Source organism: Brienomyrus brachyistius, chromosome 20, assembly GCF_023856365.1.
Source record: "Brienomyrus brachyistius isolate T26 chromosome 20, BBRACH_0.4, whole genome shotgun sequence".
Classification (NCBI taxonomy): Eukaryota; Metazoa; Chordata; class Actinopteri; order Osteoglossiformes; family Mormyridae; genus Brienomyrus; species Brienomyrus brachyistius.
The window spans coordinates 901,895-915,413 of NC_064552.1; the positions used below are offsets into that span (position 1 = coordinate 901,895).

The 13,519-nt window shown below is 50.3% G+C and overlaps 2 protein-coding genes and 1 long non-coding RNA gene across 18 annotated transcripts in view; 1 reads left to right on the forward strand and 2 right to left on the reverse strand.

Moving 5' to 3' along the window:
• afap1l2 (actin filament associated protein 1-like 2) overlaps window positions 1-5,400 on the reverse strand; it is a 30,085-nt gene extending 24,685 nt beyond the window's left edge. For both annotated transcript variants that reach the window (XM_048987644.1, XM_048987643.1), the window contains exons 1-2: window positions 5,268-5,400; window positions 4,916-4,955 (exon numbers count right to left, since the gene is read on the reverse strand). In XM_048987644.1, coding sequence (XP_048843601.1) covers window positions 4,916-4,955; window positions 5,268-5,366 — 139 coding nt within the window. In that variant the 5' untranslated portion in view covers window positions 5,367-5,400. The remainder of the gene's footprint in view (window positions 1-4,915; window positions 4,956-5,267) is intronic.
• LOC125715767 (uncharacterized) lies at window positions 1,912-5,668 on the forward strand. 2 transcript variants are annotated; one of them, XR_007384170.1, is made up of 4 exons: window positions 1,912-2,505; window positions 2,757-4,390; window positions 4,956-5,442; window positions 5,530-5,668. It is a non-coding gene; the product is annotated as an uncharacterized LOC125715767 (long non-coding RNA). The 2 variants fall into 2 exon arrangements; XR_007384169.1 differs by having other exon boundaries at window positions 5,289-5,442.
• Window positions 5,669-5,895: 227 nt separating this feature from the next.
• Window positions 5,896-13,519, reverse strand: part of ablim1b (actin binding LIM protein 1b) — a 74,127-nt gene continuing 66,503 nt past the window's right edge. For 4 of the 14 annotated variants that reach the window (XM_048987659.1, XM_048987662.1, XM_048987657.1 and 1 more), the window contains exons 17-21: window positions 13,073-13,213; window positions 12,580-12,665; window positions 11,370-11,493; window positions 11,221-11,285; window positions 10,500-10,652 (exon numbers count right to left, since the gene is read on the reverse strand). In XM_048987659.1, coding sequence (XP_048843616.1) covers window positions 10,518-10,652; window positions 11,221-11,285; window positions 11,370-11,493; window positions 12,580-12,665; window positions 13,073-13,213 — 551 coding nt within the window. In that variant the 3' untranslated portion in view covers window positions 10,500-10,517. Of the gene's footprint in view, window positions 7,755-7,851; window positions 7,933-9,510; window positions 10,427-10,499; window positions 10,653-11,220; window positions 11,286-11,369; window positions 11,494-12,579; window positions 12,666-13,072; window positions 13,214-13,519 lie in introns of those variants that run through there. The other 10 variants (XM_048987665.1, XM_048987658.1, XM_048987669.1 and 7 more) reach the window with 9 other exon arrangements.

Genomic DNA, 13,519 nt, shown 5'->3' on the forward strand with positions numbered 1-13,519 from the left:
TATACTGAGTGTTTAATTGAGCAGCTTTGTGCGTTAGCTTTGTTTAAGAAGAGCACAAGATCCAAAGTTTTATGGTGTGAGAAGAGCTAATGAACGGTGTCACATTTACTCTAAGCAGCTCCCGATACAGCAGGACTTCCTCTTCGTCACAATCCACTTCCTACACCAACCCCTCAAGCCGAACTCCAGCCCTGGGCCTCAGGATGGCGCTGTAGCTACAGCAGGCTGCCTGCATCTCACAGATGGACCAACAGGTTATCTGAGAGTCTGTCACAAACTGAGAAAAATCTCACATGGAGACACTCAATCTTCACTGGCATCATCCAGGGCAAAAACTGATAAAGGCCACAGGGGGATCCAAAGCAAATGGATCACCTGCCAGAGAAGAGCTATCCGAGTACCTAAATATGTGTGGAATTCCTTCACCACAAAATAATGCTTTAAAAGAAGACTCACTTAATGAATATGTAAGTTAGACAGATGCAGTGGGACCAGCTCATTATCTTTGTCAAAGCGGAAGAGCGAATGTGAAGTGAAAGAATGGTCAGATGACCTTTCTCTGCACACAGGACACGGCCGAGCTGCGCCAGACGGGTCCCTCTTCTGCACTCTCACCTTCCGTAGTCGGCCAGGATTGTTTCATTACTCAGATGCTGCGATAGTTACTGCGGCCCGTTTATTTTCCGAATATATCTGCCGCGTTTATGTATTATTAGTGAACACCAAAAGTCACAAATAGAGACAAGTGTTCGGCGGTTTTGCCCGAGCAGGTGTTTATTTTTTAACTCAGGGATATGAATAAACATGCGGACGGCGGTGACATGGGCGCCCTGCTGCTTGGAAACGCGGCGCGGCGGAGCATCGCGGCTCCGGCAAACCCTCCATGGCAAAACCTCCAGCCGTGAAACGCTTTTCCAATAAAGCTGACTCTAATGTCAGGATGAGGACTTTTTTTCTTCTTGGACGGTGAAGGATCCTGGCTCGGAGCCACTTCTCTGAGCGTTTGGGGTTCCAGCTTAAAACATAGCTGTCCTTCTTTGACAGGACGAAGTTTACAAAAATATTTCCTGTTGAATCTTCTCCACAAAGGGTTCCTGGGAGAAAATAAGCCATCAGCCTGGGATGGCCCCGGTCTTCCCGTGTAACACTTTTTAAAAGAGGTCGATCACTTCCTCGCACTTGACAAGGCAGGACAAAGGCGTTTTTCAGATGGTACCTCTCGGTAAGACGGCGCTCGCTGCTGGTTACGGGGCCCTTCTGACATCCTCGGACCCCCGCCTCATTAGAGACGCTTGGCATGCCGTCAAACCACAGCATTCTTACACCCCCAGCCCACCCCAACCCACCCCCGCCTGTTCCGTGTTACATTCATGCTCATCCCCGCCCGCAATATGTGCATTTACGTGCCACACAAAGTAAATCATTAAAAATGCCAAGCCGCTCGTTTCGTGGCGCAAGATTTCAAAGGTTGGACCGAGAAGACAGAAAAACAGGACGCCCCCCACTCCGCTCAGCAGCCCCCCCTCACCATACAGAACATCGCCAACTTACGTTAAGATACTATAACCCTAAAATGATTACGATTTACGTAAAAGCCGCCACGACCTTCTGCGGTTCCCGGGGCGAAGGGATGCTCGGCGTCACCGTCAAGCGCGTTTAAACGCGCAAACTTCGCTCCCGACCCACGCTTGCAATTAACGGAATAAAACTTTTATTCTTTATTGAAACAGTGCACTACTTTCTCTACTAGTACCAGAAAGAGCTTCGGTTACTTGGCCGAGAGTCTTTGGCAGAGCTGTCATACCTTTATTCTTCTCCATGTCCCAGAGCACGAAGGAGACCTTCTCACTCCAGTCTCTTTCAGTGCTTTTCTTCGCCTTCTCCTGCCCAAGATGCCGGGAGTGAGTCAAAGCGTAGTGAAACAGCCTTTGCTAAAAGCCCCCGCTCTCTGAAAGCCGCTCCGGCGCTTCAGGCTCAGACCTCAGGCTCAGACTTCAGGCTCCGCCCGGCGTCATTCCCACCGCATCCGGCGGACCTGCTCCGCTCTCCGCTCCGCGCCGCCGCTCCGCACCTCGGAAAAGCTGCAGCGCACTTTTAAAAAGGGCGAGAGCAGGATAAGCTGCTTTATTTCATCTCTGCCTAGATCGACCCACGACTTCACCAGTAATAGTCTGCATATGAAGTCATAAATTTTCGTTTATTTGCCTCCTGTATAGTAAAGACCGACGTTTACAGCAGTTTTTTTTTTTTTTTTTACAGATTTACTGGCAAATTCTGGGAAACTAAATATCTTAAAGGGCGGAAAGGGTGTAGAAGAGGATCATATTAAAGGAAGACAGTAACATCTTCAGCCTGTTTCTTTTATAGTGCTTTAATTGTTTGATTTAGATGGGGGAGAGACGGATATTCCCAGAAATCAGCCCCTTATCGGCCCCTGCCAAAAAGTGCATGTCTTCGCTCGGCAGTGAATGACCCTAGGGAGGGTCTCGAGCTTGAGAAAACACGGTAAGAATGCGGCCGGGGAGGGGAGGGCAGGGCAGGAGAAGCCGGAGCCGACTCTGCTTCACGGTACAGCGGAAAGCGGAGGGTATCGCGGGCACCGACCCCCAGCTCAAACGGACTGATCATATGCTTTAGGGAAACAGAAAGCCGCGTCTTTGTGGAACAGGAAACGTCACGGTGCCTTTGGCTCATAACGTCACCTTACCTTGAATTACATGAATAAAAATACTGTCCCATTGTCTGCTTCTACACAGGCATGTCTGATGATGAGAATGTCACCCAAGGAGATGATTGAGGTTCAATAAAACCAGCCAGGGAACCTGAAGTTTCAGCATGTTTTCATCAACTGTAACATAATACTGGGTAAAGGTAACCTCTTAGGTGTCTGTCCAAATTGTTTCTTTCAATGAGTCTCAGATTCACCCACAATGCCTTGGCTTAACTTTTGTTATGAGTCTGTAGGTAAATGTGGAAACAATGTGGTCAACAGTAAGTAAAGCAAACCGTGAAAATGCATCCACTACACAGGCCTGACTGGCTGAGGCGCCTTCGAGAATGAAACCGATCACCCTTCTGCTTTCAGATGGCAGGTGACACTGTGGTATTCCCAGGACAGACGTGCCCCCCCCCCCCCCCATCTGTCGTCCTGTGTGAGAATCCCTCTTTCCTGCAAACAGGGGCAGCAGTCAGAAATAGCTTCCACACGGTCTCACGTTCCCCAGCACTGACCTTCTATCTCCCCTGGGACAGCAGGACTTTCTATTTTTTTTCTTTACAAGCCTTTTATAAAAACAGAGGGTAGTACTCAGCAAAAATAATTAACTGTGTGCAGTGTTTGGATTACTAGTAGGAAATGTCAAGTGTAAGAGCTTGGAGATGTGCACAGTTTACACGCTGAGTATGGGGGTGGGATGCAGAGGCAGCGCGGGGGGGGGGGGCACATCTGTTTACTCCATCCCTGCCATCATTCAGGGGAAGTAAGACACTGAAACGCAAACAAGCACTGTGTTTCGAAAGTGAGCTAAGAGCCCCAGCAGGCCGCCATTGGTGCACTAACAGCACAATGCTCTTCAGAAACCTCCGATCGACCACACGTGTCTAAATCCATCCAGTTAAAAGGAAGGCGGAATTCTTCTCAGACGAAAATATAGATGCAAGGAAGTGTGATGTGTTCTTGTGGTTTGCTGTTGTTTACCCGGAAAGCGGGTCAGGGCTGACTAGCCAAGAAAGTGTGTCAGATAGCAAGGTGAGTGAGTCAGGCATTCATAACCACTTCCCCATTCAACACTAAAGTCAAATTTGCTGATGACATTACCACAGTAGGCCTGATATTGGACAATAATGAGACAGGTTACAGTGAGGAGGTTCAGCATCTGGCAGAACGGTGCTGCCACAATATCCTGGACCGAAACACTACAGAAACAAAAGAAATTATGTTGAGCTCAGGAAATCAAAGCGCACAGAGCAGGGTGGGGAGTTTTAAGCTCCTTGGTGTGACCTCACCTGGACCACACACATCTGCCATCAGGTGGGGGAGGCACAATGGAGGCTTTACTTCCTAAGGAAGTTAGGGCACGCTCACCTCCCTCATCACCTGCAGACCTACTTCTAACGGTCAACAAGAGAGAGCCTCCTGACCTACTAGCTGCACAGAAGAGAACAGAAAGGACCTGCAGCAAGTGGTGTGGAGGCGGCAGAGCATGCCGTACACTACCCCCCCCCCTCCCCCCCAAGAGATATTTACACCAACTGACTTCAAAAGAAAGCCAGTTGCATTTGAAAGGATTCCACCCACCCTGAACATCACCTCTTCTCCACACTGGCCTATGAAAAAGATACAGAACATTTAGGACCAAAACAGATAAAAACAGCTTCCTTCCACCGGCAGGTAAGTTCATCACTCCCTGTCACTCTTATTTTTCGCTTGCAGTTTGTTATCATTCTGCACCAGTACTTTGGTAAACATCACCTCGCTGTTATACTGTTTATGTTTGTTCATATTTATGTCTACATCTGTTCTGTCATTTCTATGCTGACAATCCTGGAGCTTTCATTCTTTTTTAAAAACAATGATACTAAAGATCTATCTATTTTTTTCTTGGATGAGTGTGTCAGGAAGCGGGGTGAGTGTGTCAGGCAGAGGGGTGAGTGTGTCAGGAAGCGGGGTGAGTGTGTCAGGCAGAGGGGTGAGTGTGTCAGGAAGCGGGGTGAGTGTGTCAGGCAGAGGGGTGAGTGTGTCAGGCAGCGGGGTGAGTGTATCAGGCAGCGGGGTGAGTGTGTCAGGCAGAGGGTGAGTGTGTCAGGCAGCAGGGTGAGTGTGTCAGGCAGAGGGGTGAGTGTGTCAGGCAGCAGGGTGAGTGTGTCAGGCAGAGGGGTATATTACAGGGTTAAGTATCTCTCTGGGGGGCCTTACCCTCAACGTGCTCCTCAGTTCCCCTTTGTTGGTCTTCCAGCTGAAAGAAATGAAAATCTTTACAGAGCCACCCTTTGTCAGAGAAGAACCATTAACAATAGTCAGTCCCATTACGTGTTGGATTCAGCAGCAGCATTTATCCTTGTGGGGACGAAAAAATGTCCCCACAAGGTAAAAAAACTACAGGCTTTTATCATATTGTGGAGAAATAGGTCCCCACAGTGTAATAATTACAAAACCGAACAGACACACCCACATACACACACACACACACACACACACACACACACACACACACACACACACACACACACACACACACACACACACACAGAGCAGGACAGCAGTTTACTTGATAAAGATCCACCTGCAGGGGCCTTTCCAATGGTGGGTATGTCGTCTGAGAAACGGACCGGCACTTTCTACGAAGTGGAAAGCATGTGGAGCCCATGGAGGACCTCAGAGACAGCACCACCTGCAGGCACAGCACCCCCCTGCACCATGGATGAGCCGCTGATGGAATGCTGGTGGGCCGCCGTTCGGACGTCAGGGGCGGGCAGGATGGGCAGGGCTGGATGCAGAGTGACCGCTGCCTTGCTGTGTTCCTTCACCAGCTGGACCGCGTCCGCCTCCCAGAGCCCTGCTCAGTCCTCTGCGCCGGGGACTCGCTGTGGCTGCAATGCTGCTGTCCCAGCATGAAAGGCAGGCGTGGATGCAGGAATGAGCTCCTCTTCTTCTGTTCTTTTAACAAGCTGAAAGTCCTCTGAATCTCTTTTTGCATAACTACCCCCCAGTCAGCACCAAATGAAATGTAAGGGCTGCTCTGTAGGTATTGTGTAAAGTGTGTGTAGGCAGTGTGTAGATAGTGTGTAGGCAGTGCGTAGATAGTGTGTAGGCAGTGTGAGACATTCCAAAGTGAAGCACCAGCACAGAAATGCAGCCCACGGACCCCCACTGACACACCAGGTCAGCTCCAAAACTGCGAATTACTGCTTTTTATTTTTCAGTATCACTGTTACATCATTAAAGTCTCTCTTCCAAAAGACAACATTTGGTATCATATATTTATCAAAACTTTTTGATTTTTTATTTTGTTTTTATGTCTTGACTTTGTGGGAAACCTGGATTACAGTGATCTAATGATACAGCCTCAAATTTTAAGTGAAATGTCAAAGAACTCTGCTCTTAGGGCAAATAATAATGTGTTTGTACACAACCGTATAAAGGGATCCAACCAAAAGTGGCACTGAAGGAACAGCTGATGCTTCAGCACTGACAGACCGTGGTACTGACAGGCCGCAGCACTGACAGACTGCAGTACTGATGGGCTACATCATTGACAAACTGTAGCAGTGACGAGCTGCAGGACTGAGGGGCTGCATCAGTGACAGGCCGCAGCACCGACAGACTGGATTAGTGACAGGCCGCAGCACCGACAGACTGCATTAGTGACAGGCCGCAGCACCGACGGGCTGCATTAGTGACAGGCCGTAGCACCGACAGACTGCATTAGTGACAGGCCGCAGCACCGACGGGCTGCATTAGTGACAGGCCGTAGCACCGACAGACTGCATTAGTGACAGGCCGCAGCACCGACGGGCTGCAGTGCCAAAGGCTTCACTGAAGTAGCTTGGATGTGGAGCCCAGAGGAAGCTGCAGCTCTTGAGAAATCATGGGAAGTGACGTGTTTTGGTTTCAGAAATGGCAGTTTCAGGTGCTATTACAAAAACAGTAATATCAAATGCAGTTCTTTGCTTATACCAGAGGGGGAGCTCATAGGCTCAGTGGTCATCTGTGGCCATAATGAACCAAAACAGGACTGGCTGAAGAATGACGCCAAGGAAGAAAATGATGCAACAAGCCTGTACCTTCTGTAGTGCGGCAGGAAGGGCTAACCATGGTAAGCAAGGAGCAAGCTCACCCCCTAGTGGTCTGGGCTCTGTAATGCAATCAATCACTAAATGTGGAGTGAGTAAATACTCTAAGGGTTCGGTGGGGGTTCCACATTGTGAGAACTGTCTCCTTGCTAACAGTTTAACATAATGTGAGCCTGAAGTAAAATACATATTGTGAAGAAAATTCCCCTTTTTAACTGAAAACCCGACAGAGGCCAGGTTAAGGCAAAGCCGTATCTGCAAGATTCTAGGCTGGTTCTAGGTTCTCCAGAGCATAAAGCAGCTGCCCTGGAAGAAATCTTTGACAATAAAGCAAGGCCTTTCATTACCCACAACGCACCAGGAAGCCTCCGCTCTCAGTGAATGGCCACCGACAGAGGTCTTCATTAAGAGGTAATGAGGACCACGCTGTGTCTTCACCTTCCTGTTTAGGGCATGTTTACTGGGACACCCCACTGATGCCTGCAGGTCGAACTAATAAAGCTTCTTTTACTGGTGCAGCAGCAAGTCATCGAGGACACGGGTCTGGGAATGAAACAGTCCAAGCGCAGTGCATCCGGAAGGGTGGGAAGGGTGGGAAGGGTGGGTGCCACTTCAGCGACCGGCTCCCTCATTTTCCAAGAACACATGGTTACATTTTCACCCCTTTACACCCAGTCTAATACAGCTCTATCTGATAAATCCAGGGCTAACTTACAATTTGAAGCGAACATGTTTATTCGGTGTCTGTTTTTGCATAATAATGTCAGAATAAGAGAGCAGATGTCTATATGTATATTACATGGAAGTGACGGATGAGCTCATGGGTGAAAACATGCACGCTCCCGTGGTCAGAAGAGGTTGGCCTTCTTCTTCATCTCATTACGTTTCCAGAGGGGCAGTCTGTCAAACTCCTCAATCTCCATTCCAAAGATCTCAAAAAAGAGTTCTGGAGTCAGGTGGCGCTGGAGAGAGATAAAGCAGAAGGTAGAGATGGGACAAGCCGATTGTGGTGATTGTGTCCTGAAGGTGATGAAGGGAGCAGGACCACAGGCTCATTACCTCTAGTCTTGTCCTGTCCACATCCTTAGGCAGCTTAGCTCGCCCTCTGCTGGTGACCGTGAGCATCTCATAAGGATAGACCTTCAAAGAGACACGCTTTTGTTCAAGCAAAGGCTACGCGTGGGAGGAGACACAGAGAGCTTTTCAAGGCCTGTACAGAAGACAGCGGAGCAGAGTCCATGGTGACACACCTATCAGCGCGCAGTGTTCTCCTACACGGTCACACGCACAGAAACACGCACTGCAATACTGAGCGCGTGACAATGGTTGTTGATGCATGGCAGCACGTGACGGTATGTGATGGTGAATTACAGTGTGTAGCACTGTGTGAGTGTGTGGCAGTGCATTTTGATGAGTATTAGTGAGTGGCAGTGTGTGCAGATGCTTTTCGGTGACTAGTAGTCTGTGGCAGTGTGTCAGGGTGCATTTTGGTGAGTATTAGTGTGTGGTAGTGTGTGCGAATGCTTTTCGGTGAGTACTAGTGTGTGGAGATGTGGGGGTGCATTTTGGTGAGTATTAGTGCGTGGTGGTGTATGGCAGTGTATTTTGGTGAACATTAGTGTGCAGCAGTGCGTGGCAGTGTATTTTGGTAAGTATTAGTGCATGGCAGTGTGCAGTGGTGCATTTCAGTGTGTATTAGTGTCTGGCAGTGTGCAGTGGTGCATTTCAGTGTGTATTAGTGTCTGGCAGTGTGTGCGGATGCTTTTTGGTGAGTATTAGTGCATGGATGTGTGTGTCATGCATTTTGGTGTTAGTGAGTAGCAGTGTCTGGAAGTGTATTTCAGTTAGTATTCATGAGTGGCGGTGCATTCCAGTGAGCATTAGTGTGCGTTTCGGTGAGTATTATTGCGTGGCAGTGTGCGGCAGTGCGTGATGGGGTGTGCTGCATGCTGTGCCGAGGCAGCAGACTCACTGAAGCTTGTTGCCTTGTGCAGGAAGCCTGCTTCTAATCAGCAAGTCTGCAGTTTTATAGCATCCAGTCAAAATGACTGGTTGAGTGCAGACTGATTAAAAAGACCCACTGCAGCAGCAGCAGTGAGACCTGGCAGGGGATCCCATGCTAACAGCCCCCTGCAGCCAGGACTCTGTCGGCGCTCTTTACCCATTATAGGGTACAACTCCGGCATCTTTAATAGCAGGCATACCTACGTTTTCTGTGTATGTCAATGTATGGAATAAGGCCCATCTGGTGAACAGTGAGCAAGGAACCATGGTGAGACTATACAGAAGACAGCGCTTCCTGTCCGGCAGGCACACACATAGCCTTTTACAGTTCCAAGCACCGCCTCCCTTGTGATGTCACTATATTCTCAGGACCCTTGACCCCAGTGGAGTTGCTCACAGGAAGAATGGAGCAGCCAGAGTGCCAGGCATGATGGGAGTGGTCACCATGGTAACAGTGCTGAGCGGATTTGACATGGCTTTAGTGGAACTGGGCAAATATTTACATCTGCCTTACAAGACAAGGCTGCCAGTTTGAACCAGACCAGACTGCCCAGCTGAGTTAGCGTGTTAGCGGTTAGCCGTGTGCTCATCCAATCAGCTGGGCTGGCCTGGGGTACACCCCCAACCCTGCTATGTCCGCAGGCAAACAGGACATGGCTACATGGGGGGCTCACACTTTACAGAAGACTGACAATGGAAAAGATAAATACTTGCTTTTGGTTCCAACATATTAGGCATAGAGTTTCCCCTGTCCATTCTTGTTACAGGCGCAGAGTCATCGAGAGTCGGCTACAGGATAAAACACACACATGTATGACACAGAGCGATGGGGCTGAGCACGCTGGCCCCGACGCCGGGGGGCGTCTCCCTCAGGACCCCCTCAGGACCCCCTCAGGACCCCCCTGGCTACTACCACGTCCCGGAATTCCCAATCCCAGCCTTGGGGACCTTGGACTCTTACGTCTTAGCTACCGAGGATTTATTGGCATGTTATAAATGACCAGGGAGTCCACTCTAATGAGAAGTCATCAGTTATTCAGCTCCTTACTCTTACAATAACTATGAGCTGATGGATGGACCACATTGCCTTACAGATTAAACATTTCTTCCCCTTGTTCAAAGAAAAAAAATACAAAAAACAAAAATGCGTCAGTGTCACAACCGGCAGCTCTGTGACATCTAATCTGCTATGAGGTGGGACTAAACCTCGTCCCTATAGGTGTCCCACCCTCCAGTCCCCTTGCCTGGGGGGGGGGTGCTATGGTGGCTCGGCATTAGCGTGTCTATAAGGTGGAGGCTAAAAGAGGGTGTAGGCCTGAGTTGTGTATGCTATGGAGGCTTGGTATTAGCATGCCTATAGGGTGGCTGCTAATGGAAGGTGTAGGCCTGGGGAGTGGGTGTCCCCCCAATCCTGAGGGAGCGCGTCGCCCCAGCAGCACACAAGTGACATAAACACAAGCGCAGCACACAGATGTGTTCGGCATTCTGTTACATATGAACGCTTGGCAACACAGCAAGGCTCCACAAGGACACTGATGCGGGGAGCGGGTGAAGGCATGGCCATGGAGCATGCTCAGTGCGGCTTACGGAACGGCCCCTCCCGACTGACTGCTGCCACATACCTTAAACTCTGAAAGACAGGAGAGAGGGAGACAGCACATGGTCACATGGTCAGTCTGATATTCCGCAACATACTTCAATGCACTACAAGTGTATGGCAGCTACATGTTTCCTGCAAAGACAGAGGTGACTGGCTGATGTGAGGAGAAACACGCCCCCGGCGGCTGCAAACCTCGCCTTCCTTCTCCGCTCACGTCGCTGTAGCTGTTGTACTGGCTGAACTCTGTGGATTGTGGCTGCAGTGGAAAGGAACACAGATAAGGCAGCCTTACCCTTCGTGACCAGCAGGTGGAGCAGTCATCAAGAGATTTGCAATTATAAAAATTATTTAAATAATAATAATAATAACACTTTATTAAAAAATAAATTTCAAATTATAATACATAATAAGTTACTGAATGTGGCCTATTGGATTCTAATAGCTGAAGCAATGGTGATGGAAATGACAGGGTCTGAAAAGAGAGAGGTGAGAGAGGGACAGATTCAAAATTAAAATCTTGAATCTCGATTCTGTTGAAAAATGCAGATCAGCCATGCTGATGCATTCAGCTGAAAGTACCACCCTCTGCAGAGCTTTACGGTCCAGGGCAGAGCAGCTGCCAAACCAGACTGTGAGTATTAAGCTCTCAGAATGGCGGGAGACACCTTGAACCTCCCCAGCTGCCTGTGATTTGTACAGTCGATGCCTGACTTTAGATATCTGAGTGTTTTCATGATCAAAGTGGGCTGATAAATGACAGGAGTGTCTGACATGGGGTTGACAGGGGCTGGTCCAGGAGGCCAACATCGGGAGCATCACCTTACCCGATGGAGGCCATTGCGTCCATACCCGGGGAGTGAGGATGTCTTATCTGCAAAGCGGAGATAGCCTTCATTCAGAGAGTCAATGTGTCAATGTCATTTCCTGAAAAGCTCTGAGTACTGACCACTATGTGCTCCCTACAGGTCCCTACCTGCAGTGCAGTTGATATAGGGGCTCTCGTAGCGCTGCGAGGAGAGACTGCGGGTATATCTCTCTCTGTTCATCTCTCTCTCCATTTCTTCCTTCAAAATCAGTTTCCCCAGACCTGACTGAATCTGAAATTCAAAGGAAGAAAGGAATGTTTTATTGCATAAAATACATGCAGTTCACAGCCTGCATTCACAACCTAGCAGTCTGCCGTGATCAGACTGACTGCTCTGACTGCTCTGTGTGCACTGTCTAAGCTGACTGCCCTGCCTGCACTGACTGCCTGCCTGCACTGACTGCCCTGTCTAAGCTGACTGCCTGCCTGCACTGACTGCCTGCCTGCACTGACTGCCCTGCCTGCACTGACTGCCTGCCTGCACTGACTGCCCTGTCTAAGTTGACTGCCCTGCCTGCACTGACTGCCCTGTCTAAGCTGACTGCTCTGCCTGCACTGACTGCCCTGCCTGCACTGACTGCCCTGTCTAAGCTGACTGCTCTGCCTGCACTGACTGCCCTGTCTAAGCTGACTGCCCTGCCTGCACTGACTGCCCTGTCTAAGCTGACTGCCCTGCCTGCACTGACTGCCCTGTCTAAGCTGACTGCTCTGCCTGCACTGACTGCCCTGTCTAAGCTGACTGCCCTGCCTGCACTGACTGCCCTGCCTGCACTGACTGCCCTGTCTAAGCTGACTGCCCTGCCTACACTGACTGCCCTGTCTAAGCTGACTGCTCTGCCTGCACTGACTGCCCTGTTTAAGCTGACTGCTCTGCCTGCACTGACTGCCCTGTCTAAGCTGACTGCTCTGCCTGCACTGACTGCCCTGTCTAAGCTGACTGCTCTGCCTGCACTGACTGCCCTGTTTAAGCTGACTGCCCTGTCTAAGCTGACTGCCCTGCCTGCACTGACTGCCCTGTCTAAGCTGACTGTTCTGCCTGCACTGACTGCCCTGTCTAAGCTGACTGCCTGCACTGACTGCCCTACCTGCACTGACTGCCCTGTCTAAGCTGACTGCCCTGCCTGCACTGACTGCCCTGTCTAAGCTGACTGCCCTGCCTGCACTGACTGCCCTGTCTAAGCTGACTGCCCTGCCTGCACTGACTGCCCTGCCTGCACTGACTGCCCTGTCTAAGCTGACTGCTCTGCCTGCACTGATTGTCCAGCCTACAAGTCCTTGTCAGATCGGCTCTGTCCTGAACCCCCTTCCTTGGGCTGACCTTGCTGAGGTGCTCCTCCTGGATCTGTCTGCGTTTCTGTAGCTCCTCCTCATCCTCCTCCCTTGAGCGCCGCCTCCCGTCTGACCCTGGGGGAGTCAGAGCAGTGAGCTGACATAACTAGAGTATCACATGGACCGCGTCTGACACAGAACCACCAACCTCACAGGGGCAGTGCGAGGTCACCGTTTACAGTGAGTCAGAAAGCTCGACACACTGCACAGACACCACAATGTCCCTGACGGAGCCAAGAATGCAGACATCAGCCCGGGTCAACCAGGACCCATTAACAGCTGAAGACGTGCGCAGTACCGGCGCCGTTTGCATGGGTATATCCATTTAGTTTGGCACCACGGAGAGTACAAAGCAGACAGACAGAAATGCACAAGGACATGTTGTAGAATGGTTGTGATGCGGTCAAGACGAGGATCTGTGTGCAGCTGCTCAGGTCTGAATCGGAATCCGCAGCATGCCCTGGGGATGGGGAGGAGCCTACCTACGGCAGCGAGGGAGGGTGGGCAGGGCCAGTGGTCTGTCTCGATCTTTGGCGTTGCGTCGGAGTTAGGGGCGTGTGCTGCCGGGAACTTGGCGCATTTGATGATGTCATCGGCGGACTTGCTCTGGGTCGCCAGGGCAGCTAAATCTAAACGATCAGTGAGGGGGACACTATTCTATCAGTGGGCTGGTGCTGGGTTCCTCCAGAACCTTCCTTGGTGTTCCCTGCTTCAGCCGGTGCCACCTCAGCCTAACTATTTGTCAGACTGACAGATCACAGTCAGCAAAGGAAAGTCTGGTTTGTGATGTTGTAGGCTAGGAAAAACAAGACTGCTGTAAACAAGCAGAGAGCCCCAGGGTGGAGCCAGAGGAAGGTATCACTGGGCCAGCAGTGAACCTATACTGCGCCAACACTGCACCAACACTGGGACAGCAATGGGCCAGCAAC